Source organism: Vanellus vanellus (assembly GCF_965231255.1).
Source record: "Vanellus vanellus genome assembly, chromosome: 16".
Taxonomy (NCBI): Eukaryota; Metazoa; Chordata; class Aves; order Charadriiformes; family Charadriidae; genus Vanellus; species Vanellus vanellus.
In genome coordinates, this window is record NC_138921.1 from 17,447,786 (window position 1) to 17,469,089 (window position 21,304).

General features: G+C 57.6%; 2 protein-coding genes and 1 long non-coding RNA gene across 4 annotated transcripts; all 3 read left to right on the forward strand.

Moving 5' to 3' along the window:
* Window positions 1-655: 655 nt before the first annotated feature.
* LOC309678670 lies at window positions 656-3,498 on the forward strand. Of its 2 annotated transcripts, XR_014269771.1 has the most exons (4): window positions 734-769; window positions 887-1,105; window positions 1,800-1,865; window positions 3,052-3,498. It is a non-coding gene; the product is annotated as an uncharacterized lncRNA (long non-coding RNA). The 2 variants fall into 2 exon arrangements; XR_014269770.1 differs by having other exon boundaries at window positions 656-1,105.
* A 2,279-nt stretch (window positions 3,499-5,777) lies between these two features.
* Window positions 5,778-11,448, forward strand: LOC309678785 (uncharacterized protein; the record flags this gene model as incomplete). Its single annotated transcript, XM_082491934.1, has 5 exons — window positions 5,778-5,928; window positions 7,065-7,123; window positions 8,885-9,098; window positions 9,750-9,815; window positions 11,002-11,448. The coding sequence occupies 5 exons, from the start codon at window positions 5,778-5,780 to the stop codon at window positions 11,034-11,036; spliced, it is 525 nt and encodes a 174-aa protein (XP_082348060.1). The 3' UTR covers window positions 11,037-11,448.
* A 2,979-nt stretch (window positions 11,449-14,427) lies between these two features.
* LOC309678787 (uncharacterized protein) lies at window positions 14,428-20,076 on the forward strand (the record flags this gene model as incomplete). Its single annotated transcript, XM_082491939.1, has 5 exons — window positions 14,428-14,578; window positions 15,715-15,773; window positions 17,535-17,748; window positions 18,376-18,441; window positions 19,630-20,076. 5 exons carry the CDS (start codon window positions 14,428-14,430, stop codon window positions 19,662-19,664), a joined length of 525 nt encoding a protein of 174 aa, XP_082348065.1. The 3' UTR covers window positions 19,665-20,076.
* Between the last annotated feature and the right edge of the window lie 1,228 nt (window positions 20,077-21,304).

Here is a 21,304-nt window from a genome sequence, read left to right on the forward strand (position 1 = left end):
GAGCACCTAGGTGCCAGTGGAAATGTAATGAATGAAACGTGGTGGAAACTGATGTTTTGCTTGATTTTTACTTAACTTTTTTTTCTTTTTTTTCTTCGAGCGTTGATGGTATGTTGTCCTGTGGCTCAACCCACCTTCTGCTCCATGGAGCCTTCAATCTAGGGGTTCTTCTGCTGTGGCTGAGTGTCAGGAGGTGGTTTTCGGTTTAAAGCTTCAGAAATGGCATCCCTTGAAACCAGCGTCGGTGAAGCTGATCCTGCGCATGCGGCTGCGCTCGCAGGGATGCTCGGGGGCTCCTCATGCAAAGAGCGAGGTGCGCGTGGGCACCGGCAGGGTCACGCTGGGGTCTGGGCGCGTGCCGTACTCCTGCATTTGGGAGACGGCAGAGAGCGTGTGCTCGGTAAGGCGGAGGGCAGTCGAAAGCTGGCAGGGACCCTGAGCAGGTTTGGTGGCGCAACGTCAGTTTTAAAAGCTCTTGACCGTCTGGAGAAGGGGCCTGGAAGAAATCATTGCTTTTTTGGAAGGAGGCGGTTCAGCGGGATGGTGGGTTGCTGTACCCTGTAACAAAAATGTTCACCTTGGGCCGTCTAGGGTGAGGAAACCTTGGCTGTACGTAGGCTTGAGAAAACGCACCTGTCCGTGTCTGTCACCTGCGTGCAGCCGGGAAGGTGGCTCTAGTGCAACTGAAGCTGCCGGTGAGTCAACGAAAGGCAGGGTTGTCTGAAAAATGCAAGAGTTCTTGTGGCCTGCCCCAAGAAGCCTCCCAAAGGTGACGCCAAGTACTTTTTCCTCCGCTCAGCTGTCGTCTTGGCAAACCTTCAGGGAAGAAGGCAGCTTGAGATTCCTCCCCAGCTTTACGCTAAAGGTTTTTTTCCTCTCTCGGCAGATCGCCTTTCTCTGCGGGCGCCCTTTCTTCTGCCGTGACGGTACGGGACAGAGGGAAAGGATCCAGAGTGGTCTGCCAGGACGAGGTACGTCTCCCATGTGCGTCTGCCTTTTTCCTAAGGTCCTTGCCGTGTGGGCTTTGAAGCTAACGTCATGGATGTGCCGACACTCCTCCTGTAGTTTTTCGACGAAGTATTTGAACGCGAATACTAAAAGTAAGGTGTGTTCCGGAGCACGTTGCGCCCATGCAAAGCTTGCTTCCCTCCGCTTATTTTCTCCTCCCGCAAGCCTGATCTTTTTCTGTGTGCTTACCGTTAACTGGCACTGTGCAAATAATGTTGTACTAAAAGAGGGAAGAAAGCGTTCGTAAGGGTTCAGGTGTTCTGAAGAAAGAGATTTTGTTTTCGTGGTAAAAGCCTTATGCTTTTTCAGTCCACAAGTTTTTAAAAGATCTTCCAGTAGCTCTGGAAAACCTTACTGAGATACTAGCCTCTGTACGAAAAGCCGTTGAGGTCAGAGAAGAGAGAGGGGCAGAGCGGGGTGGCTTCTGCGTGTTTTCCAGGCTTTGCCAAGAAGCATTACAGCCTTGTAACTGGTGACAACGAGTCCCGATGTGGTTTTGGTGAAAAGAAGGCTTCCAAGGTTTTTGGCAACAAGACTCTTTTTTGGCAACGAGACTTTGCATGCTCTTCCTGTTTGCTTTCCTGTTTGCTTTCCTGTTTGCTTTCCTGTTTGCTTTCCTGTTTGCTTTCCTGTTTGCTTTCCTGTTTGCTTTCCTGTTTGCTTTCCTGTTTGCTTTCCTGTTTGCTTTCCTGTTTGCTTTCCTGTTTGCTTTCCTGTTTGCTTTCCTGTTTGCTTTCCTGTTTGCTTTCCTGTTTGCTTTCCTTTAAAACAAAGTCCACTTCCTTCCCAAGGCCCAAGCACAGCCCATCTTCCGAATTTGGTGTCATCGCCGGTCTTTGGGTTCTCTGTTGTAACAGGTGAGACATCATAAAACCACGTTCCTCTGCGCGTTCAGCACAGCCGAAAGTGTCAGCCCATCTGCTGGTCCTTTTTGGTAGCCTTATGGATTGTGGGAGCGGGGATTTGATCCCCCCACCCCCCCAGTAAACCCGTATGGGGTATTTTTTATCTTGCTGATTTTTCTATCCCAAATTAAACTTTAAAAAAGGTTACGATCGTAGAATTTACAACCGGACTTGTGTTGTTTAAACTGCAACTGCCAAATGGCTGTAGCATACAATCTGTTAGGTGTGCTTTGGCAATTAGGTATTTGTTCTGAAGCTTTAAAAACAGGGCCGTCTTTTAAATTACATTTAAACGTTTACCAAAGGAAATGTTTAAAACCAAATGCGTAAACAAAGGAAACGTTTAAAAAGTGGCAACTGAATGTCAGCAGGGTTTTATTGGCAATCTTGAGACGGAGTGCTCTGAAGTTCTTGAATGCTGTCTGGCTGTCAGCGGCGCCTTTCCCCGGCGGTTCAGCAGCATCTCTCCTGGGCAGGGCAGCCAGCCAGACGTCCCTGCTAATCGTGCAGCACCCAACCCCCCCCCCCCCTCCCGAGTCAAATTATAGCTGTGTATTTTGGAGACAGATGGTTTAATGGTATGGATTGACAGCTGGGCAAGTTCATTTAGTGCCAAAGGAAAGTCAAATACTTTTATAGTACAAGTATTTTTATTGGAGAGAGAGAGAGATCTCTCTAAGCATACGTGCTCCTCTTCAGAGTTTTACCGTTCCCTTTTGGCTGTACTGACCCAGCAAGGTGTGCAGCAGCAGTGGCGGCGGCGGTGGCACGAGGGCTGTAGCTGTTTGAGGGGGTGCGTCGCGTCGATTGTGGTCACGGCCCAGCCCTGTGCGGCAGCCTGGCAGGGGGATGTCCCCGTGGCAGCGGCAGCGCCGTGAGGAAGGGAGGAGGTGTTTGCCAGGGCCAGCCCGAGGGTTTACTGTTGTGCTCCGAATGGCACTAATTAGTCTTAATACTGACTAGAAGAGTTGCAGTCGCTCTGGCTTTGAAAGGCCGCGCTGTATTTCACGCTGAGCTGTTTCCCTGGAGTTCTGTAGCTCAGCTGCTGTCCCGTCCCTCGGTGTGAGGGAATTCCTCTGCTTTCTTCTGTGCTCTTTGTTAATCTGCTGAAATATAATTGGGGCTTTTTGTGTTTCAGGTGTCTCGCCGTACGGGTCTGGCGACGCTCAGTAGACCCCCCTGCCCAGGTTTGCCTGCCGGAGGTTGAGCTCCCCGAGGGGACGGGACCAGCCCTAGGTGCGGTGGCTTTGTGCCTTTTTATGTGGTGGGGGTGGTGGGAATAAAAAGGGGTGTGCATGTGTGTGTGTGTGTGATGATGTCATTTGGGGCAGCCCAAGGTCCCCGGGGATGAGGACGACGTGGCGGAGGAGCAGGTGAGTGGGGGCTGGGGAGGGGGTCACGCAGGGGTCGCCCCACAAGAGGCCGGTCACAGCCCCAAACTGTCTGCAAATTCGTGGGGGAGATTAAAAAACCTTGAAAGCTGTAAATATGGGCGTGAGGCATTGAAATAGGGCAAACCCTGTCCTTTTACTGTCTATTGATAAATGCCTCTTCGTTTATGTATCGCAAAGGAGTTCAAAATAAAAGCCTAGTTTAAAAAAAAATCTGCTCTATTACATCAAGGATTTCAGACTCTCAAAAGACGCGTCCCACAGCCCATTTCTGCCTTTATCGTTCTCTCTCTGCCTGACTCTCCCCATCCCTCCTCTTTCTTTGCTGTGTCTGTCCCCTTCAGCTCCTGGAGGTTTTGTGGTGTTTCCCAGGTTTGTCTTTACCCCGGGTGTATCTCTGTCTGTGTCTGTGTAAAGAGATACCAAGTGAAATGTCTATGCTGCGTAAGGTTTTTGAAAGGCTTTCTTTGCGTTTTTGTAGAAAGCGTTTAAAAACTCTCCCCTCCCTTGTAATCTCCCTGGAAGACGTAAAAGCAGTTTGAAAAGCTGCGGCCCGGAGCTGGACATTGCTTGGTGTGAGTGCCAAATAGCCCAGAGCAATGTTGCTCTTTTGACAAAGAAATGGTTTCCATGGAAACTTTTAAATACACCCAAGATGATGTATAAGTTTCTATCCAATCTACCTCTGGAACATTTGTATTGATAGGTTGCAGAAACACATTTTTAAAAAGAATTTACTTAAATGTCTTTGGCAATTGTTCTTTTTGAGAAAACCAAACAGTTCTGCATAGTGCTTTGCAGTATTTAGTTAATAAGATTCTTGAGCTAAGGGAGGGCAAAGGGGTATGCGATAAACCCGGGTTTGGCGGGGCGGGGGAGGTCAGGAGAAGCGAAAACCACAAACCACACCTCCTCTGAATCACCCCAAAGTCGGCCCCGCCTCACGCCTCGTTTCGGCCCCGCCTTCTGCCCGCCTCGGCACGCCTCACGCCTCATTTTGGCCCCGCCTCCCGGCCCGCCTCACGCCTCGTTCAGGCCCCGCCTCCCGGCGCTCTTGGGCCCCGCCTTCTGCCCGCCTCGGCACGCCTCACGCCTCGTTTCGGGCACGCCTCGTTTCGGGCCCGCCTCGGCCCCGCCTTCTGCCGACCTCGCACGCCTCACGCCTCGTTTCGGCCCCGCCTTCTGCCCGCCTCGGCACGCCTCACGCCTCGTTTCGGCCCCGCCTCCCGGCCCGCCTCACGCCTCGTTTAGGCCCCGCCTCCCGGCGCTCTTGGGCCCCGCCTTCTGCCCGCCTCGGCACGCCTCACGCCTCGTTTCGGGCCCGCCTCGGCCCCGCCTTCTGCCGACCTCGCATGCCTCACGCCTCGTTTGAGCCCCGCCTCCCGGCCCGCCTCGGCCCCGCCTTCTGCCCGCCTCAAGCCTCGTTTGGGCCCCGCCTCCCGGCCCGCCTCGGCCCCGCCTCCCGGCCCGCCTCGGCCCCGCCTCCTGGCCCGCCACGACCCCGCCTCACGCCTCTTTCGGCCCCGCCTCCCGGCCCGCCTCGGCCCCGCCTCACGCCTCGCTTCGGCCCCGCCTCCCGGCCCGCCTCGGCCCCGCCTTCTGCCCGCCTCGGCCCCGCCTCCCGGCCCTCCTCGGCCCCGCCTTCTGCCCACCTCGGCCCCGCCTCGGCCGGGCCCGCCGCGTTCTCGCTCGTGCCGCCCCCTCGTGGCCGATGCGCGGTATCGCAGCGCCGGCCGCGCACGGGCGGCCGCGGGGCGCCATCCCTGGCGGCGGGTCTTGGCCAGGAGCACCGCAGTAGGCGAGCGAGCCCTTCGCGGGTGCGGGGGTGTCTCCTGCCCGCTGGCCGCCCGGGGGAGGCGGGCCAGGAAGCCTCAAACTGCCCGCTGCGGCAGGCTGCCGATCCGCTGGAGGCGAGCCGGCTCCGGGCAGCCCCCGGCAGTTACCCGAGAGCTGACGGAACGCAAGAGGGGAAGAAGGCGGGCACCCCCGTCAGGGGCAGACGCCGGGCGCCTCCGCAGCTCGTCAGAGCTCCCCCGGAGTCTCCCCCGTCACCCCCACCGCCCTGTCCCCCCCCCGCAGAGGCGGGCCCTCGCGCCGGCGCAGCGGCCGCTGCCCCCGGAGCTGGGGAGCGCCGTCCCCCCTCGAAGTGCCTGACCCCGGGGAGCGCTGCGGGGACCGGGCTGCGCAACCGGTGTATTTTGTGCTGTGCCACACAAATCTCTACAGCTTTTAAGAAGCCAAAGCCGTGTTTTGGGGGATTACGGCCCCGACAGGCCCGGCAACGGCCCCGCGCCGCCGCGGGCGCCTCCTCACCATGGCAACGGCTCCCGGGCGGATGGGCGGTCCAATCACGGCGCGGGTCCCGCGCTCCGATTGGTCGGATCTCCTCGTCGGCGTGGGGCGCGGCGGCGATTTCCGGCGAGGCCGGGCCAATGGAGCGGGGCCTCTCTGGGAGGAGTGCGGACGGCGACCAATGGGCGCGCGGCATGGGCGGGCCGTGGTGGGCGCTCCGGCAGCGGAAGGGGCCGGGGAAAAATGGCGCCCAGTTCGAAGACGGAGCGGAGCGTCCCTGAGAGAAGCGGGGCTGGGCCGGGCCCGTGCTGAGGCAGCTGGAGCGCGCCGAGGTGAGCGGGAGGCCCGAGGACGCCTCGAGGAGGGCCGCTGAGGGAGGCTGGGGGAACGGGGGGCCTGAGCGGGGGGCACTGTAGGCTCGGAGCGGGGGTGGCTGGGCCCGGCTCCCCGTGGGGTGCCTTCGGCGTGTGGGGCTTGGGGTGCGGGGCTGGTGGTGCCGGAGAAATAAAGGCCGAAAGGGCGATAGTGAAGCGGCGCCCGGGCCGTGCTGGCGCTGCCCTGCAGCGCGGTGGGGTCGGGCCCTCCCCGAAAGTGTCTGTGGGCCCTGGGGGTGGCGGGCTGTAGGGTGGCTGCGCTCGGCCCGGCCCTCAGCGTGGCCCGCGGGGGCTGCCGAGGGGGTGAGGAAGCAGAGAGGGTGAGCCGGTTCGGGGCCCGAGACGGAGAGCAGGTCTTCTGCCCCTGGAGCTGGAAAGCGGGCTCCCGGGGCTGGTTTGGGGGTTCATAAACAGGCGGAGTTGTGTGGCTTTGGGCTGAGGAGCAGGGGTGCAGTCCTGCGTTTTGGGGGCTTGAGAACGGGCCCAGCAGGTGAGGCTTGGGGCTCAGAAGCAGGCACTAAATGAGCTGGTTTGGGGGTTGAGAGCAGAGTCCAGTCTGGCTGGTTTTGCAGGGGCCGGGGGAGGAGGCAGAGAGGGGCGGGAAGGCGTTGGGGGCTGCGGGGAAAAGCAGGGGGTGGGCAAGGTGCGTGGACCCTCCCCGCAGGTGGGGGTCTGGGGCTTCAAGTAGCCAGAGCTTGGCAAGCAGGAGCTGGAGGGAGATGGGGCGTCCTCTGTCCGGAGCGTGCATTAGCCAGAGGCAAGGCTCCCGGCGGCAGCAGTAATGAGCAGGAGCTGCAATTAGCCGGAGCGTGTGTTAGCTGGAGCACCCGCCGGCCAAACTGCGCTCCCCCGCAGGGCTGAAGAGCGGCCGGGCGCAGGCCGGGCTGTCCCGAGCGAGGAGCTGCGAGCAGAGGGGAGGCGAGCGGTCCTTCTGCCGGCGGGGAGCCCGGCCTCTTGCCGGGGGGGCTAAAACCCCGCCAGGCACCTGTCTGGGCCCCGCTCCCGAGGGCAGAGGTGGGGTGGGGGTCCCCCGGCTTGTGCCCGTTGTCTGGCTTGCGACAAAGAGGGTCATTTCTTGCCTCCTCTTTTTCCAGTGTCCCCTTGTGCGTCCCGGGAAGAAAATCCTGCGGGGTTGATTCCGCCAGCTGCTCAGGTAATGGCAGGCGTGGGGCTGGGGGAACAGGGAGAAACGTTTGTGAGTTCAGGGGCGCTACAGGTACTCCGCGTCAAACGGGCAGAAAAGGCAAACTTGCTGCCAGCGCAGACAAGCTCATGCAGGATTGCAGTGAACAGAGCATGCCTCCTTCCCGAATTGGTGCCTGGGTAGTTAGGAATGTCTTCCTCTGGGGTGAAAGAGCCAACTTTCCTCTCGGATAAATTAAGAGCTGCCCGATACCTTCTTTAGGGTCTGGTGTTTCTCGTCTGTTTGTTCGTGCTAATTTTATGGGCAAGTTGGAAACAGCCTTTTCTCTTTCCCTGTGTAACTGAATTGTTAGGAGTCTGTGGTGTGAGCATGGTTAATTTTGGAGCACCTAGGTGCCAGTGGAAATGTAATGAATGAAACGTGGTGGAAACTGATGTTTTGCTTGATTTTTACTTAACTTTTTTTTCTTTTTTTTCTTCGAGCGTTGATGGTATGTTGTCCTGTGGCTCAACCCACCTTCTGCTCCATGGAGCCTTCAATCTAGGGGTTTTAAGTCATAAAAACTTGTCCTTCCAGAAAAGGACTAGTCATTTGGCGGATTGAGGGGACGGCTCGGAGAGTTGCTGAAGTACACGGTCAGCGTTACAGCCAAATTTCACTTAATGTTGCTGCTGCTGGTCTTCCCAGGAGATTCAGGGTTGTGTGTGGCAAAACGCATCCCTCTGCGTGCCCTGCTCCACAAACGTCCGGCAGCAGGGCGGTTGGTCCCCGCCCTGGGTATTGGCATGGTGGTACTGCGATATTGTCCTGGTTTGAGCGACACAGGACTAATTTCTCTTCTAATACTTGGGAAGACCGCACTTTTGAGACGACTCTAGCGTCTGTGTTTGTGAAAATATTGACTTTCTTGCCAGCTATGGTGTGTGGGTCTCAAGGTCTCAGTGTTTTCGAGCTCCCTTGTTCCTGCTCTAAATGTCTCTGAAGCTGCTGCTGCAGCTGCGGGTTTGCAATTTGCGTTGCTGCGTGTTTGTGGAGTTCTCATTATGGATGACTTCTGCTGTGGCTGAGTGTCAGGAGGTGGTTTTCGGTTTAAAGCTTCAGAAATGGCATCCCTTGAAACCAGCGTCGGTGAAGCTGATCCTGCGCATGCGGCTGCGCTCGCAGGGATGCTCGGGGGCTCCTCATGCAAAGAGCGAGGTGCGCGTGGGCACCGGCAGGGTCACGCTGGGGTCTGGGCGCGTGCCGTACTCCTGCATTTGGGAGACGGCAGAGAGCGTGTGCTCGGTAAGGCGGAGGGCAGTCGAAAGCTGGCAGGGACCCTGAGCAGGTTTGGTGGCGCAACGTCAGTTTTAAAAGCTCTTGACCGTCTGGAGAAGGGGCCTGGAAGAAATCATTGCTTTTTTGGAAGGAGGCGGTTCAGCGGGATGGTGGGTTGCTGTACCCTGTAACAAAAATGTTCACCTTGGGCCGTCTAGGGTGAGGAAACCTTGGCTGTACGTAGGCTTGAGAAAACGCACCTGTCCGTGTCTGTCACCTGCGTGCAGCCGGGAAGGTGGCTCTAGTGCAACTGAAGCTGCCGGTGAGTCAACGAAAGGCAGGGTTGTCTGAAAAATGCAAGAGTTCTTGTGGCCTGCCCCAAGAAGCCTCCCAAAGGTGACGCCAAGTACTTTTTCCTCCGCTCAGCTGTCGTCTTGGCAAACCTTCAGGGAAGAAGGCAGCTTGAGATTCCTCCCCAGCTTTACGCTAAAGGTTTTTTTCCTCTCTCGGCAGATCGCCTTTCTCTGCGGGCGCCCTTTCTTCTGCCGTGACGGTACGGGACAGAGGGAAAGGATCCAGAGTGGTCTGCCAGGACGAGGTACGTCTCCCATGTGCGTCTGCCTTTTTCCTAAGGTCCTTGCCGTGTGGGCTTTGAAGCTAACGTCATGGATGTGCCGACACTCCTCCTGTAGTTTTTCGACGAAGTATTTGAACGCGAATACTAAAAGTAAGGTGTGTTCCGGAGCACGTTGCGCCCATGCAAAGCTTGCTTCCCTCCGCTTATTTTCTCCTCCCGCAAGCCTGATCTTTTTCTGTGTGCTTACCGTTAACTGGCACTGTGCAAATAATGTTGTACTAAAAGAGGGAAGAAAGCGTTCGTAAGGGTTCAGGTGTTCTGAAGAAAGAGATTTTGTTTTCGTGGTAAAAGCCTTATGCTTTTTCAGTCCACAAGTTTTTAAAAGATCTTCCAGTAGCTCTGGAAAACCTTACTGAGATACTAGCCTCTGTACGAAAAGCCGTTGAGGTCAGAGAAGAGAGAGGGGCAGAGCGGGGTGGCTTCTGCGTGTTTTCCAGGCTTTGCCAAGAAGCATTACAGCCTTGTAACTGGTGACAACGAGTCCCGATGTGGTTTTGGTGAAAAGAAGGCTTCCAAGGTTTTTGGCAACAAGACTCTTTTTTGGCAACGAGACTTTGCATGCTCTTCCTGTTTGCTTTCCTGTTTGCTTTCCTGTTTGCTTTCCTGTTTGCTTTCCTGTTTGCTTTCCTGTTTGCTTTCCTGTTTGCTTTCCTGTTTGCTTTCCTGTTTGCTTTCCTGTTTGCTTTCCTGTTTGCTTTCCTGTTTGCTTTCCTTTAAAACAAAGTCCACTTCCTTCCCAAGGCCCAAGCACAGCCCATCTTCCGAATTTGGTGTCATCGCCGGTCTTTGGGTTCTCTGTTGTAACAGGTGAGACATCATAAAACCACGTTCCTCTGCGCGTTCAGCACAGCCGAAAGTGTCAGCCCATCTGCTGGTCCTTTTTGGTAGCCTTATGGATTGTGGGAGCGGGGATTTGATCCCCCCACCCCCCCAGTAAACCCGTATGGGGTATTTTTTATCTTGCTGATTTTTCTATCCCAAATTAAACTTTAAAAAAGGTTACGATCGTAGAATTTACAACCGGACTTGTGTTGTTTAAACTGCAACTGCCAAATGGCTGTAGCATACAATCTGTTAGGTGTGCTTTGGCAATTAGGTATTTGTTCTGAAGCTTTAAAAACAGGGCCGTCTTTTAAATTACATTTAAACGTTTACCAAAGGAAATGTTTAAAACCAAATGCGTAAACAAAGGAAACGTTTAAAAAGTGGCAACTGAATGTCAGCAGGGTTTTATTGGCAATCTTGAGACGGAGTGCTCTGAAGTTCTTGAATGCTGTCTGGCTGTCAGCGGCGCCTTTCCCCGGCGGTTCAGCAGCATCTCTCCTGGGCAGGGCAGCCAGCCAGACGTCCCTGCTAATCGTGCAGCACCCAACCCCCCCCCCCCCTCCCGAGTCAAATTATAGCTGTGTATTTTGGAGACAGATGGTTTAATGGTATGGATTGACAGCTGGGCAAGTTCATTTAGTGCCAAAGGAAAGTCAAATACTTTTATAGTACAAGTATTTTTATTGGAGAGAGAGAGAGATCTCTCTAAGCATACGTGCTCCTCTTCAGAGTTTTACCGTTCCCTTTTGGCTGTACTGACCCAGCAAGGTGTGCAGCAGCAGTGGCGGCGGCGGTGGCACGAGGGCTGTAGCTGTTTGAGGGGGTGCGTCGCGTCGATTGTGGTCACGGCCCAGCCCTGTGCGGCAGCCTGGCAGGGGGATGTCCCCGTGGCAGCGGCAGCGCCGTGAGGAAGGGAGGAGGTGTTTGCCAGGGCCAGCCCGAGGGTTTACTGTTGTGCTCCGAATGGCACTAATTAGTCTTAATACTGACTAGAAGAGTTGCAGTCGCTCTGGCTTTGAAAGGCCGCGCTGTATTTCACGCTGAGCTGTTTCCCTGGAGTTCTGTAGCTCAGCTGCTGTCCCGTCCCTCGGTGTGAGGGAATTCCTCTGCTTTCTTCTGTGCTCTTTGTTAATCTGCTGAAATATAATTGGGGCTTTTTGTGTTTCAGGTGTCTCGCCGTACGGGTCTGGCGACGCTCAGTAGACCCCCCTGCCCAGGTTTGCCTGCCGGAGGTTGAGCTCCCCGAGGGGACGGGACCAGCCCTAGGTGCGGTGGCTTTGTGCCTTTTTATGTGGTGGGGGTGGTGGGAATAAAAAGGGGTGTGCATGTGTGTGTGTGTGTGATGATGTCATTTGGGGCAGCCCAAGGTCCCCGGGGATGAGGACGACGTGGCGGAGGAGCAGGTGAGTGGGGGCTGGGGAGGGGGTCACGCAGGGGTCGCCCCACAAGAGGCCGGTCACAGCCCCAAACTGTCTGCAAATTCGTGGGGGAGATTAAAAAACCTTGAAAGCTGTAAATATGGGCGTGAGGCATTGAAATAGGGCAAACCCTGTCCTTTTACTGTCTATTGATAAATGCCTCTTCGTTTATGTATCGCAAAGGAGTTCAAAATAAAAGCCTAGTTTAAAAAAAAATCTGCTCTATTACATCAAGGATTTCAGACTCTCAAAAGACGCGTCCCACAGCCCATTTCTGCCTTTATCGTTCTCTCTCTGCCTGACTCTCCCCATCCCTCCTCTTTCTTTGCTGTGTCTGTCCCCTTCAGCTCCTGGAGGTTTTGTGGTGTTTCCCAGGTTTGTCTTTACCCCGGGTGTATCTCTGTCTGTGTCTGTGTAAAGAGATACCAAGTGAAATGTCTATGCTGCGTAAGGTTTTTGAAAGGCTTTCTTTGCGTTTTTGTAGAAAGCGTTTAAAAACTCTCCCCTCCCTTGTAATCTCCCTGGAAGACGTAAAAGCAGTTTGAAAAGCTGCGGCCCGGAGCTGGACATTGCTTGGTGTGAGTGCCAAATAGCCCAGAGCAATGTTGCTCTTTTGACAAAGAAATGGTTTCCATGGAAACTTTTAAATACACCCAAGATGATGTATAAGTTTCTATCCAATCTACCTCTGGAACATTTGTATTGATAGGTTGCAGAAACACATTTTTAAAAAGAATTTACTTAAATGTCTTTGGCAATTGTTCTTTTTGAGAAAACCAAACAGTTCTGCATAGTGCTTTGCTGTATTTAGTTAATAAGATTCTTGAGCTAAGGGAGGGCAAAGGGGTATGCGATAAACCCGGGTTTGGCGGGGCGGGGGAGGTCAGGAGAAGCGAAAACCACAAACCACACCTCCTCTGAATCACCCCAAAGTCGGCCCCGCCTCACGCCTCGTTTCGGCCCCGCCTTCTGCCCGCCTCGGCACGCCTCACGCCTCATTTTGGCCCCGCCTCCCGGCCCGCCTCACGCCTCGTTCAGGCCCCGCCTCCCGGCGCTCTTGGGCCCCGCCTTCTGCCCGCCTCGGCACGCCTCACGCCTCGTTTCGGGCACGCCTCGTTTCGGGCCCGCCTCGGCCCCGCCTTCTGCCGACCTCGCACGCCTCACGCCTCGTTTCGGCCCCGCCTTCTGCCCGCCTCGGCACGCCTCACGCCTCGTTTCGGCCCCGCCTTCTGCCCGCCTCGGCACGCCTCACGCCTCGTTTCGGCTCTGCCTCACGCCTCATTTTGGCCCCGCCTCCCGGCCCGCCTCACGCCTCGTTTAGGCCCCGCCTCCCGGCGCTCTTGGGCCCCGCCTTCTGCCCGCCTCGGCACGCCTCACGCCTCGTTTCGGGCCCGCCTCGGCCCCGCCTTCTGCCGACCTCGCATGCCTCACGCCTCGTTTGAGCCCCGCCTCCCGGCCCGCCTCGGCCCCGCCTTCTGCCCGCCTCAAGCCTCGTTTGGGCCCCGCCTCCCGGCCCGCCTCGGCCCCGCCTCCCGGCCCGCCTCGGCCCCGCCTCCTGGCCCGCCACGACCCCGCCTCACGCCTCTTTCGGCCCCGCCTCCCGGCCCGCCTCGGCCCCGCCTCACGCCTCGTTTCGGCCCCGCCTTCTGCCCGCCTCGGCACGCCTCACGCCTCATTTTGGCCCCGCCTCCCGGCCCGCCTCACGCCTCGTTCAGGCCCCGCCTCCCGGCGCTCTTGGGCCCCGCCTTCTGCCCGCCTCGGCACGCCTCACGCCTCGTTTCGGGCACGCCTCGTTTCGGGCCCGCCTCGGCCCCGCCTTCTGCCGACCTCGCACGCCTCACGCCTCGTTTCGGCCCCGCCTTCTGCCCGCCTCGGCACGCCTCACGCCTCGTTTCGGCTCTGCCTCACGCCTCATTTTGGCCCCGCCTCCCGGCCCGCCTCACGCCTCGTTTAGGCCCCGCCTCCCGGCGCTCTTGGGCCCCGCCTTCTGCCCGCCTCGGCACGCCTCACGCCTCGTTTCGGGCCCGCCTCGGCCCCGCCTTCTGCCGACCTCGCATGCCTCACGCCTCGTTTGAGCCCCGCCTCCCGGCCCGCCTCGGCCCCGCCTTCTGCCCGCCTCAAGCCTCGTTTGGGCCCCGCCTCCCGGCCCGCCTCGGCCCCGCCTCCCGGCCCGCCTCGGCCCCGCCTCCTGGCCCGCCACGACCCCGCCTCACGCCTCTTTCGGCCCCGCCTCCCGGCCCGCCTCGGCCCCGCCTCACGCCTCGCTTCGGCCCCGCCTCCCGGCCCGCCTCGGCCCCGCCTTCTGCCCGCCTCGGCCCCGCCTCCCGGCCCTCCTCGGCCCCGCCTTCTGCCCACCTCGGCCCCGCCTCGGCCGGGCCCGCCGCGTTCTCGCTCGTGCCGCCCCCTCGTGGCCGATGCGCGGTATCGCAGCGCCGGCCGCGCACGGGCGGCCGCGGGGCGCCATCCCTGGCGGCGGGTCTTGGCCAGGAGCACCGCAGTAGGCGAGCGAGCCCTTTGCGGGTGCGGGGGTGTCTCCTGCCCGCTGGCCGCCCGGGGGAGGCGGGCCAGGAAGCCTCAAACTGCCCGCTGCGGCAGGCTGCCGATCCGCTGGAGGCGAGCCGGCTCCGGGCAGCCCCCGGCAGTTACCCGAGAGCTGACGGAACGCAAGAGGGGAAGAAGGCGGGCACCCCCGTCAGGGGCAGACGCCGGGCGCCTCCGCAGCTCGTCAGAGCTCCCCCGGAGTCTCCCCCGTCACCCCCACCGCCCTGTCCCCCCCCCGCAGAGGCGGGCCCTCGCGCCGGCGCAGCGGCCGCTGCCCCCGGAGCTGGGGAGCGCCGTCCCCCCTCGAAGTGCCTGACCCCGGGGAGCGCTGCGGGGACCGGGCTGCGCAACCGGTGTATTTTGTGCTGTGCCACACAAATCTCTACAGCTTTTAAGAAGCCAAAGCCGTGTTTTGGGGGATTACGGCCCCGACAGGCCCGGCAACGGCCCCGCGCCGCCGCGGGCGCCTCCTCACCATGGCAACGGCTCCCGGGCGGATGGGCGGGCCAATCACGGCGCGGGTCCCGCGCTCCGATTGGTCGGATCTCCTCGTCGGCGTGGGGCGCGGCGGCGATTTCCGGCGAGGCCGAGCCAATGGAGCGGGGCCTCTCTGGGAGGAGTGCGGACGGCGACCAATGGGCGCGCGGCATGGGCGGGCCGTGGTGGGCGCTCCGGCAGCGGAAGGGGCCGGGGAAAAATGGCGCCCAGTTCGAAGACGGAGCGGAGCGTCCCTGAGAGAAGCGGGGCTGGGCCGGGCCCGTGCTGAGGCAGCTGGAGCGCGCCGAGGTGAGCGGGAGGCCCGAGGACGCCTCGAGGAGGGCCGCTGAGGGAGGCTGGGGGAACGGGGGGCCTGAGCGGGGGGCACTGTAGGCTCGGAGCGGGGGTGGCTGGGCCCGGCTCCCCGTGGGGTGCCTTCGGCGTGTGGGGCTTGGGGTGCGGGGCTGGTGGTGCCGGAGAAATAAAGGCCGAAAGGGCGATAGTGAAGCGGCGCCCGGGCCGTGCTGGCGCTGCCCTGCAGCGCGGTGGGGTCGGGCCCTCCCCGAAAGTGTCTGTGGGCCCTGGGGGTGGCGGGCTGTAGGGTGGCTGCGCTCGGCCCGGCCCTCAGCGTGGCCCGCGGGGGCTGCCGAGGGGGTGAGGAAGCAGAGAGGGTGAGCCGGTTCGGGGCCCGAGACGGAGAGCAGGTCTTCTGCCCCTGGAGCTGGAAAGCGGGCTCCCAGGGCTGGTTTGGGGGTTCATAAACAGGCGGAGTTGTGTGGCTTTGGGCTGAGGAGCAGGGGTGCAGTCCTGCGTTTTGGGGGCTTGAGAACGGGCCCAGCAGGTGAGGCTTGGGGCTCAGAAGCAGGCACTAAATGAGCTGGTTTGGGGGTTGAGAGCAGAGTCCAGTCTGGCTGGTTTTGCAGGGGCCGGGGGAGGAGGCAGAGAGGGGCGGGAAGGCGTTGGGGGCTGCGGGGAAAAGCAGGGGGTGGGCAAGGTGCGTGGACCCTCCCCGCAGGTGGGGGTCTGGGGCTTCAAGTAGCCAGAGCTTGGCAAGCAGGAGCTGGAGGGAGATGGGGCGTCCTCTGTCCGGAGCGTGCATTAGCCAGAGGCAAGGCTCCCGGCGGCAGCAGTAATGAGCAGGAGCTGCAATTAGCCGGAGCGTGTGTTAGCTGGAGCACCCGCCGGCCAAACTGCGCTCCCCCGCAGGGCTGAAGAGCGGCCGGGCGCAGGCCGGGCTGTCCCGAGCGAGGAGCTGCGAGCAGAGGGGAGGCGAGCGGTCCTTCTGCCGGCGGGGAGCCCGGCCTCTTGCCGGGGGGGCTAAAACCCCGCCAGGCACCTGTCTGGGCCCCGCTCCCGAGGGCAGAGGTGGGGTGGGGGTCCCCCGGCTTGTGCCCGTTGTCTGGCTTGCGACAAAGAGGGTCATTTCTTGCCTCCTCTTTTTCCAGTGTCCCCTTGTGCGTCCCGGGAAGAAAATCCTGCGGGGTTGATTCCGCCAGCTGCTCAGGTAATGGCAGGCGTGGGGCTGGGGGAACGGGGAGAAACGTTTGTGAGTTCAGGGGCGCTACAGGTACTCCGCGTCAAACGGGCAGAAAAGGCAAACTTGCTGCCAGCGCAGACAAGCTCATGCAGGATTGCAGTGAACAGAGCATGCCTCCTTCCCGAATTGGTGCCTGGGTAGTTAGGAATGTCTTCCTCTGGGGTGAAAGAGCCAACTTTCCTCTCGGATAAATTAAGAGCTGCCCGATACCTTCTTTAGGGTCTGGTGTTTCTCGTCTGTTTGTTCGTGCTAATTTTATGGGCAAGTTGGAAACAGCCTTTTCTCTTTCCCTGTGTAACTGAATTGTTAGGAGTCTGTGGTGTGAGCATGGTTAATTTTGGAGCACCTAGGTGCCAGTGGAAATGTAATGAATGAAACGTGGTGGAAACTGATGTTTTGCTTGATTTTTACTTAACTTTTTTTTCTTTTTTTTCTTCGAGCGTTGATGGTATGTTGTCCTGTGGCTCAACCCACCTTCTGCTCCATGGAGCCTTCAATCTAGGGGTTTTAAGTCATAAAAACTTGTCCTTCCAGAAAAGGACTAGTCATTTGGCGGATTGAGGGGACGGCTCGGAGAGTTGCTGAAGTACACGGTCAGCGTTACAGCCAAATTTCACTTAATGTTGCTGCTGCTGGTCTTCCCAGGAGATTCAGGGTTGTGTGTGGCAAAACGCATCCCTCTGCGTGCCCTGCTCCACAAACGTCCGGCAGCAGGGCGGTTGGTCCCCGCCCTGGGTATTGGCATGGTGGTACTGCGATATTGTCCTGGTTTGAGCGACACAGGACTAATTTCTCTTCTAATACTTGGGAAGACCGCACTTTTGAGACGACTCTAGCGTCTGTGTTTGTGAAAATATTGACTTTCTTGCCAGCTATGGTGTGTGGGTCTCAAGGTCTCAGTGTTTTCGAGCTCCCTTGTTCCTGCTCTAAATGTCTCTGAAGCTGCTGCTGCAGCTGCGGGTTTGCAATTTGCGTTGCTGCGTGTTTGTGGAGTTCTCATTATGGATGACTTCTGCTGTGGCTGAGTGTCAGGAGGTGGTTTTCGGTTTAAAGCTTCAGAAATGGCATCCCTTGAAACCAGCGTCGGTGAAGCTGATCCTGCGCATGCGGCTGCGCTCGCAGGGATGCTCGGGGGCTCCTCATGCAAAGAGCGAGGTGCGCGTGGGCACCGGCAGGGTCACGCTGGGGTCTGGGCGCGTGCCGTACTCCTGCATTTGGGAGACGGCAGAGAGCGTGTGCTCGGTAAGGCGGAGGGCAGTCGAAAGCTGGCAGGGACCCTGAGCAGGTTTGGTGGCGCAACGTCAGTTTTAAAAGCTCTTGACCGTCTGGAGAAGGGGCCTGGAAGAAATCATTGCTTTTTTGGAAGGAGGCGGTTCAGCGGGATGGTGGGTTGCTGTACCCTGTAACAAAAATGTTCACCTTGGGCCGTCTAGGGTGAGGAAACCTTGGCTGTACGTAGGCTTGAGAAAACGCACCTGTCCGTGTCTGTCACCTGCGTGCAGCCGGGAAGGTGGCTCTAGTGCAACTGAAGCTGCCGGTGAGTCAACGAAAGGCAGGGTTGTCTGAAAAATGCAAGAGTTCTTGTGGCCTGCCCCAAGAAGCCTCCCAAAGGTGACGCCAAGTACTTTTTCCTCCGCTCAGCTGTCGTCTTGGCAAACCTTCAGGGAAGAAGGCAGCTTGAGATTCCTCCCCAGCTTTACGCTAAAGGTTTTTTTCCTCTCTCGGCAGATCGCCTTTCTCTGCGGGCGCCCTTTCTTCTGCCGTGACGGTACGGGACAGAGGGAAAGGATCCAGAGTGGTCTGCCAGGACGAGGTACGTCTCCCATGTGCGTCTGCCTTTTTCCTAAGGTCCTTGCCGTGTGGGCTTTGAAGCTAACGTCATGGATGTGCCGACACTCCTCCTGTAGTTTTTCGACGAAGTATTTGAACGCGAATACTAAAAGTAAGGTGTGTTCCGGAGCACGTTGCGCCCATGCAAAGCTTGCTTCCCTCCGCTTATTTTCTCCTCCCGCAAGCCTGATCTTTTTCTGTGTGCTTACCGTTAACTGGCACTGTGCAAATAATGTTGTACTAAAAGAGGGAAGAAAGCGTTCGTAAGGGTTCAGGTGTTCTGAAGAAAGAGATTTTGTTTTCGTGGTAAAAGCCTTATGCTTTTTCAGTCCACAAGTTTTTAAAAGATCTTCCAGTAGCTCTGGAAAACCTTACTGAGATACTAGCCTCTGTACGAAAAGCCGTTGAGGTCAGAGAAGAGAGAGGGGCAGAGCGGGGTGGCTTCTGCGTGTTTTCCAGGCTTTGCCAAGAAGCATTACAGCCTTGTAACTGGTGACAACGAGTCCCGATGTGGTTTTGGTGAAAAGAAGGCTTCCAAGGTTTTTGGCAACAAGACTCTTTTTTGGCAACGAGACTTTGCATGCTCTTCCTGTTTGCTTTCCTGTTTGCTTTCCTGTTTGCTTTCCTGTTTGCTTTCCTGTTTGCTTTCCTGTTTGCTTTCCTGTTTGCTTTCCTGTTTGCTTTCCTGTTTGCTTTCCTGTTTGCTTTCCTTTAAAACAAAGTCCACTTCCTTCCCAAGGCCCAAGCACAGCCCATCTTCCGAATTTGGTGTCATCGCCGGTCTTTGGGTTCTCTGTTGTAACAGGTGAGACATCATAAAACCACGTTCCTCTGCGCGTTCAGCACAGCCGAAAGTGTCAGCCCATCTGCTGGTCCTTTTTGGTAGCCTTATGGATTGTGGGAGCGGGGATTTGATCCCCCCACCCCCCCAGTAAACCCGTATGGGGTATTTTTTATCTTGCTGATTTTTCTATCCCAAATTAAACTTTAAAAAAGGTTACGATCGTAGAATTTACAACCGGACTTGTGTTGTTTAAACTGCAACTGCCAAATGGCTGTAGCATACAATCTGTTAGGTGTGCTTTGGCAATTAGGTATTTGTTCTGAAGCTTTAAAAACAGGGCCGTCTTTTAAATTACATTTAAACGTTTACCAAAGGAAATGTTTAAAACCAAATGCGTAAACAAAGGAAACGTTTAAAAAGTGGCAACTGAATGTCAGCAGGGTTTTATTGGCAATCTTGAGACGGAGTGCTCTGAAGTTCTTGAATGCTGTCTGGCTGTCAGCGGCGCCTTTCCCCGGCGGTTCAGCAGCATCTCTCCTGGGCAGGGCAGCCAGCCAGACGTCCCTGCTAATCGTGCAGCACCCAACCCCCCCCTCCCCCCTCCCGAGTCAAATTATAGCTGTGTATTTTGGAGACAGATGGTTTAATGGTATGGATTGACAGCTGGGCAAGTTCATTTAGTGCCAAAGGAAAGTCAAATACTTTTATAGTACAAGTATTTTTATTGGAGAGAGAGAGAGATCTCTCTAAGCATACGTGCTCCTCTTCAGAGTTTTACCGTTCCCTTTTGGCTGTACTGACCCAGCAAGGTGTGCAGCAGCAGTGGCGGCGGCGGTGGCACGAGGGCTGTAGCTGTTTGAGGGGGTGCGTCGCGTCGATTGTGGTCACGGCCCAGCCCTGTGCGGCAGCCTGGCAGGGGGATGTCCCCGTGGCAGCGGCAGCGCCGTGAGGAAGGGAGGAGGTGTTTGCCAGGGCCAGCCCGAGGGTTTACTGTTGTGCTCCGAATGGCACTAATTAGTCTTAATACTGACTAGAAGAGTTGCAGTCGCTCTGGCTTTGAAAGGCCGCGCTGTATTTCACGCTGAGCTGTTTCCCTGGAGTTCTGTAGCTCAGCTGCTGTCCCGTCCCTCGGTGTGAGGGAATTCCTCTGCTTTCTTCTGTGCTCTTTGTTAATCTGCTGAAATATAATTGGGGCTTTTTGTGTTTCAGGTGTCTCGCCGTACGGGTCTGGCGACGCTCAGTAGACCCCCCTGCCCAGGTTTGCCTGCCGGAGGTTGAGCTCCCCGAGGGGACGGGACCAGCCCTAGGTGCGGTGGCTTTGTGCCTTTTTATGTGGTGGGGGTGGTGGGAATAAAAAGGGGTGTGCATGTGTGTGTGTGTGTGATGATGTCATTTGGGGCAGCCCAAGGTCCCCGGGGATGAGGACGACGTGGCGGAGGAGCAGGTGAGTGGGGGCTGGGGAGGGGGTCACGCAGGGGTCGCCCCACAAGAGGCCGGTCACAGCCCCAAACTGTCTGCAAATTCGTGGGGGAGATTAAAAAACCTTGAAAGCTGTAAATATGGGCGTGAGGCATTGAAATAGGGCAAACCCTGTCCTTTTACTGTCTATTGATAAATGCCTCTTCGTTTATGTATCGCAAAGGAGTTCAAAATAAAAGCCTAGTTTAAAAAAAAATCTGCTCTATTACATCAAGGATTTCAGACTCTCAAAAGACGCGTCCCACAGCCCATTTCTGCCTTTATCGTTCTCTCTCTGCCTGACTCTCCCCATCCCTCCTCTTTCTTTGCTGTGTCTGTCCCCTTCAGCTCCTGGAGGTTTTGTGGTGTTTCCCAGGTTTGTCTTTACCCCGGGTGTATCTCTGTCTGTGTCTGTGTAAAGAGATACCAAGTGAAATGTCTATGCTGCGTAAGGTTTTTGAAAGGCTTTCTTTGCGTTTTTGTAGAAAGCGTTTAAAAACTCTCCCCTCCCTTGTAATCTCCCTGGAAGACGTAAAAGCAGTTTGAAAAGCTGCGGCCCGGAGCTGGACATTGCTTGGTGTGAGTGCCAAATAGCCCAGAGCAATGTTGCTCTTTTGACAAAGAAATGGTTTCCATGGAAACTTTTAAATACACCCAAGATGATGTATAAGTTTCTATCCAATCTACCTCTGGAACGTTTGTATTGATAGGTTGCAGAAACACATTTTTAAAAAGAATTTACTTAAATGTCTTTGGCAATTGTTCTTTTTGAGAAAACCAAACAGTTCTGCATAGTGCTTTGCAGTATTTAGTTAATAAGATTCTTGAGCTAAGGGAGGGCAAAGGGGTATGCGATAAACCCAGGTTTGACTGGTAAGGGTTTGGCGGGGCGGGGGAGGTCAGGAGAAGCGAAAACCACAAACCACACCTCCTCTGAATCACCCCAAAGTCGGCCCCGCCTCACGCCTCGTTTCGGCCCCGCCTTCTGCCCGCCTCGGCACGCCTCACGCCTCGTTTCGGCTCTGCCTCACGCCTCATTTTGGCCCCGCCTCCCGGCCCGCCTCACGCCTCGTTTAGGCCCCGCCTCCCGGCGCTCTTGGGCCCCGCCTTCTGCCCGCCTCGGCACGCCTCACGCCTCGTTTCGGGCCCGCCTCGGCCCCGCCTTCTGCCGACCTCGCATGCCTCACGCCTCGTTTGAGCCCCGCCTCCCGGCCCGCCTCGGCCCCGCCTTCTGCCCGCCTCAAGCCTCGTTTGGGCCCCGCCTCCCGGCCCGCCTCGGCCCCGCCTCCCGGCCCGCCTCGGCCCCGCCTCCTGGCCCGCCACGACCCCGCCTCACGCCTCTTTCGGCCCCGCCTCCCGGCCCGCCTCGGCCCCGCCTCACGCCTCGCTTCGGCCCCGCCTCCCGGCCCGCCTCGGCCCCGCCTTC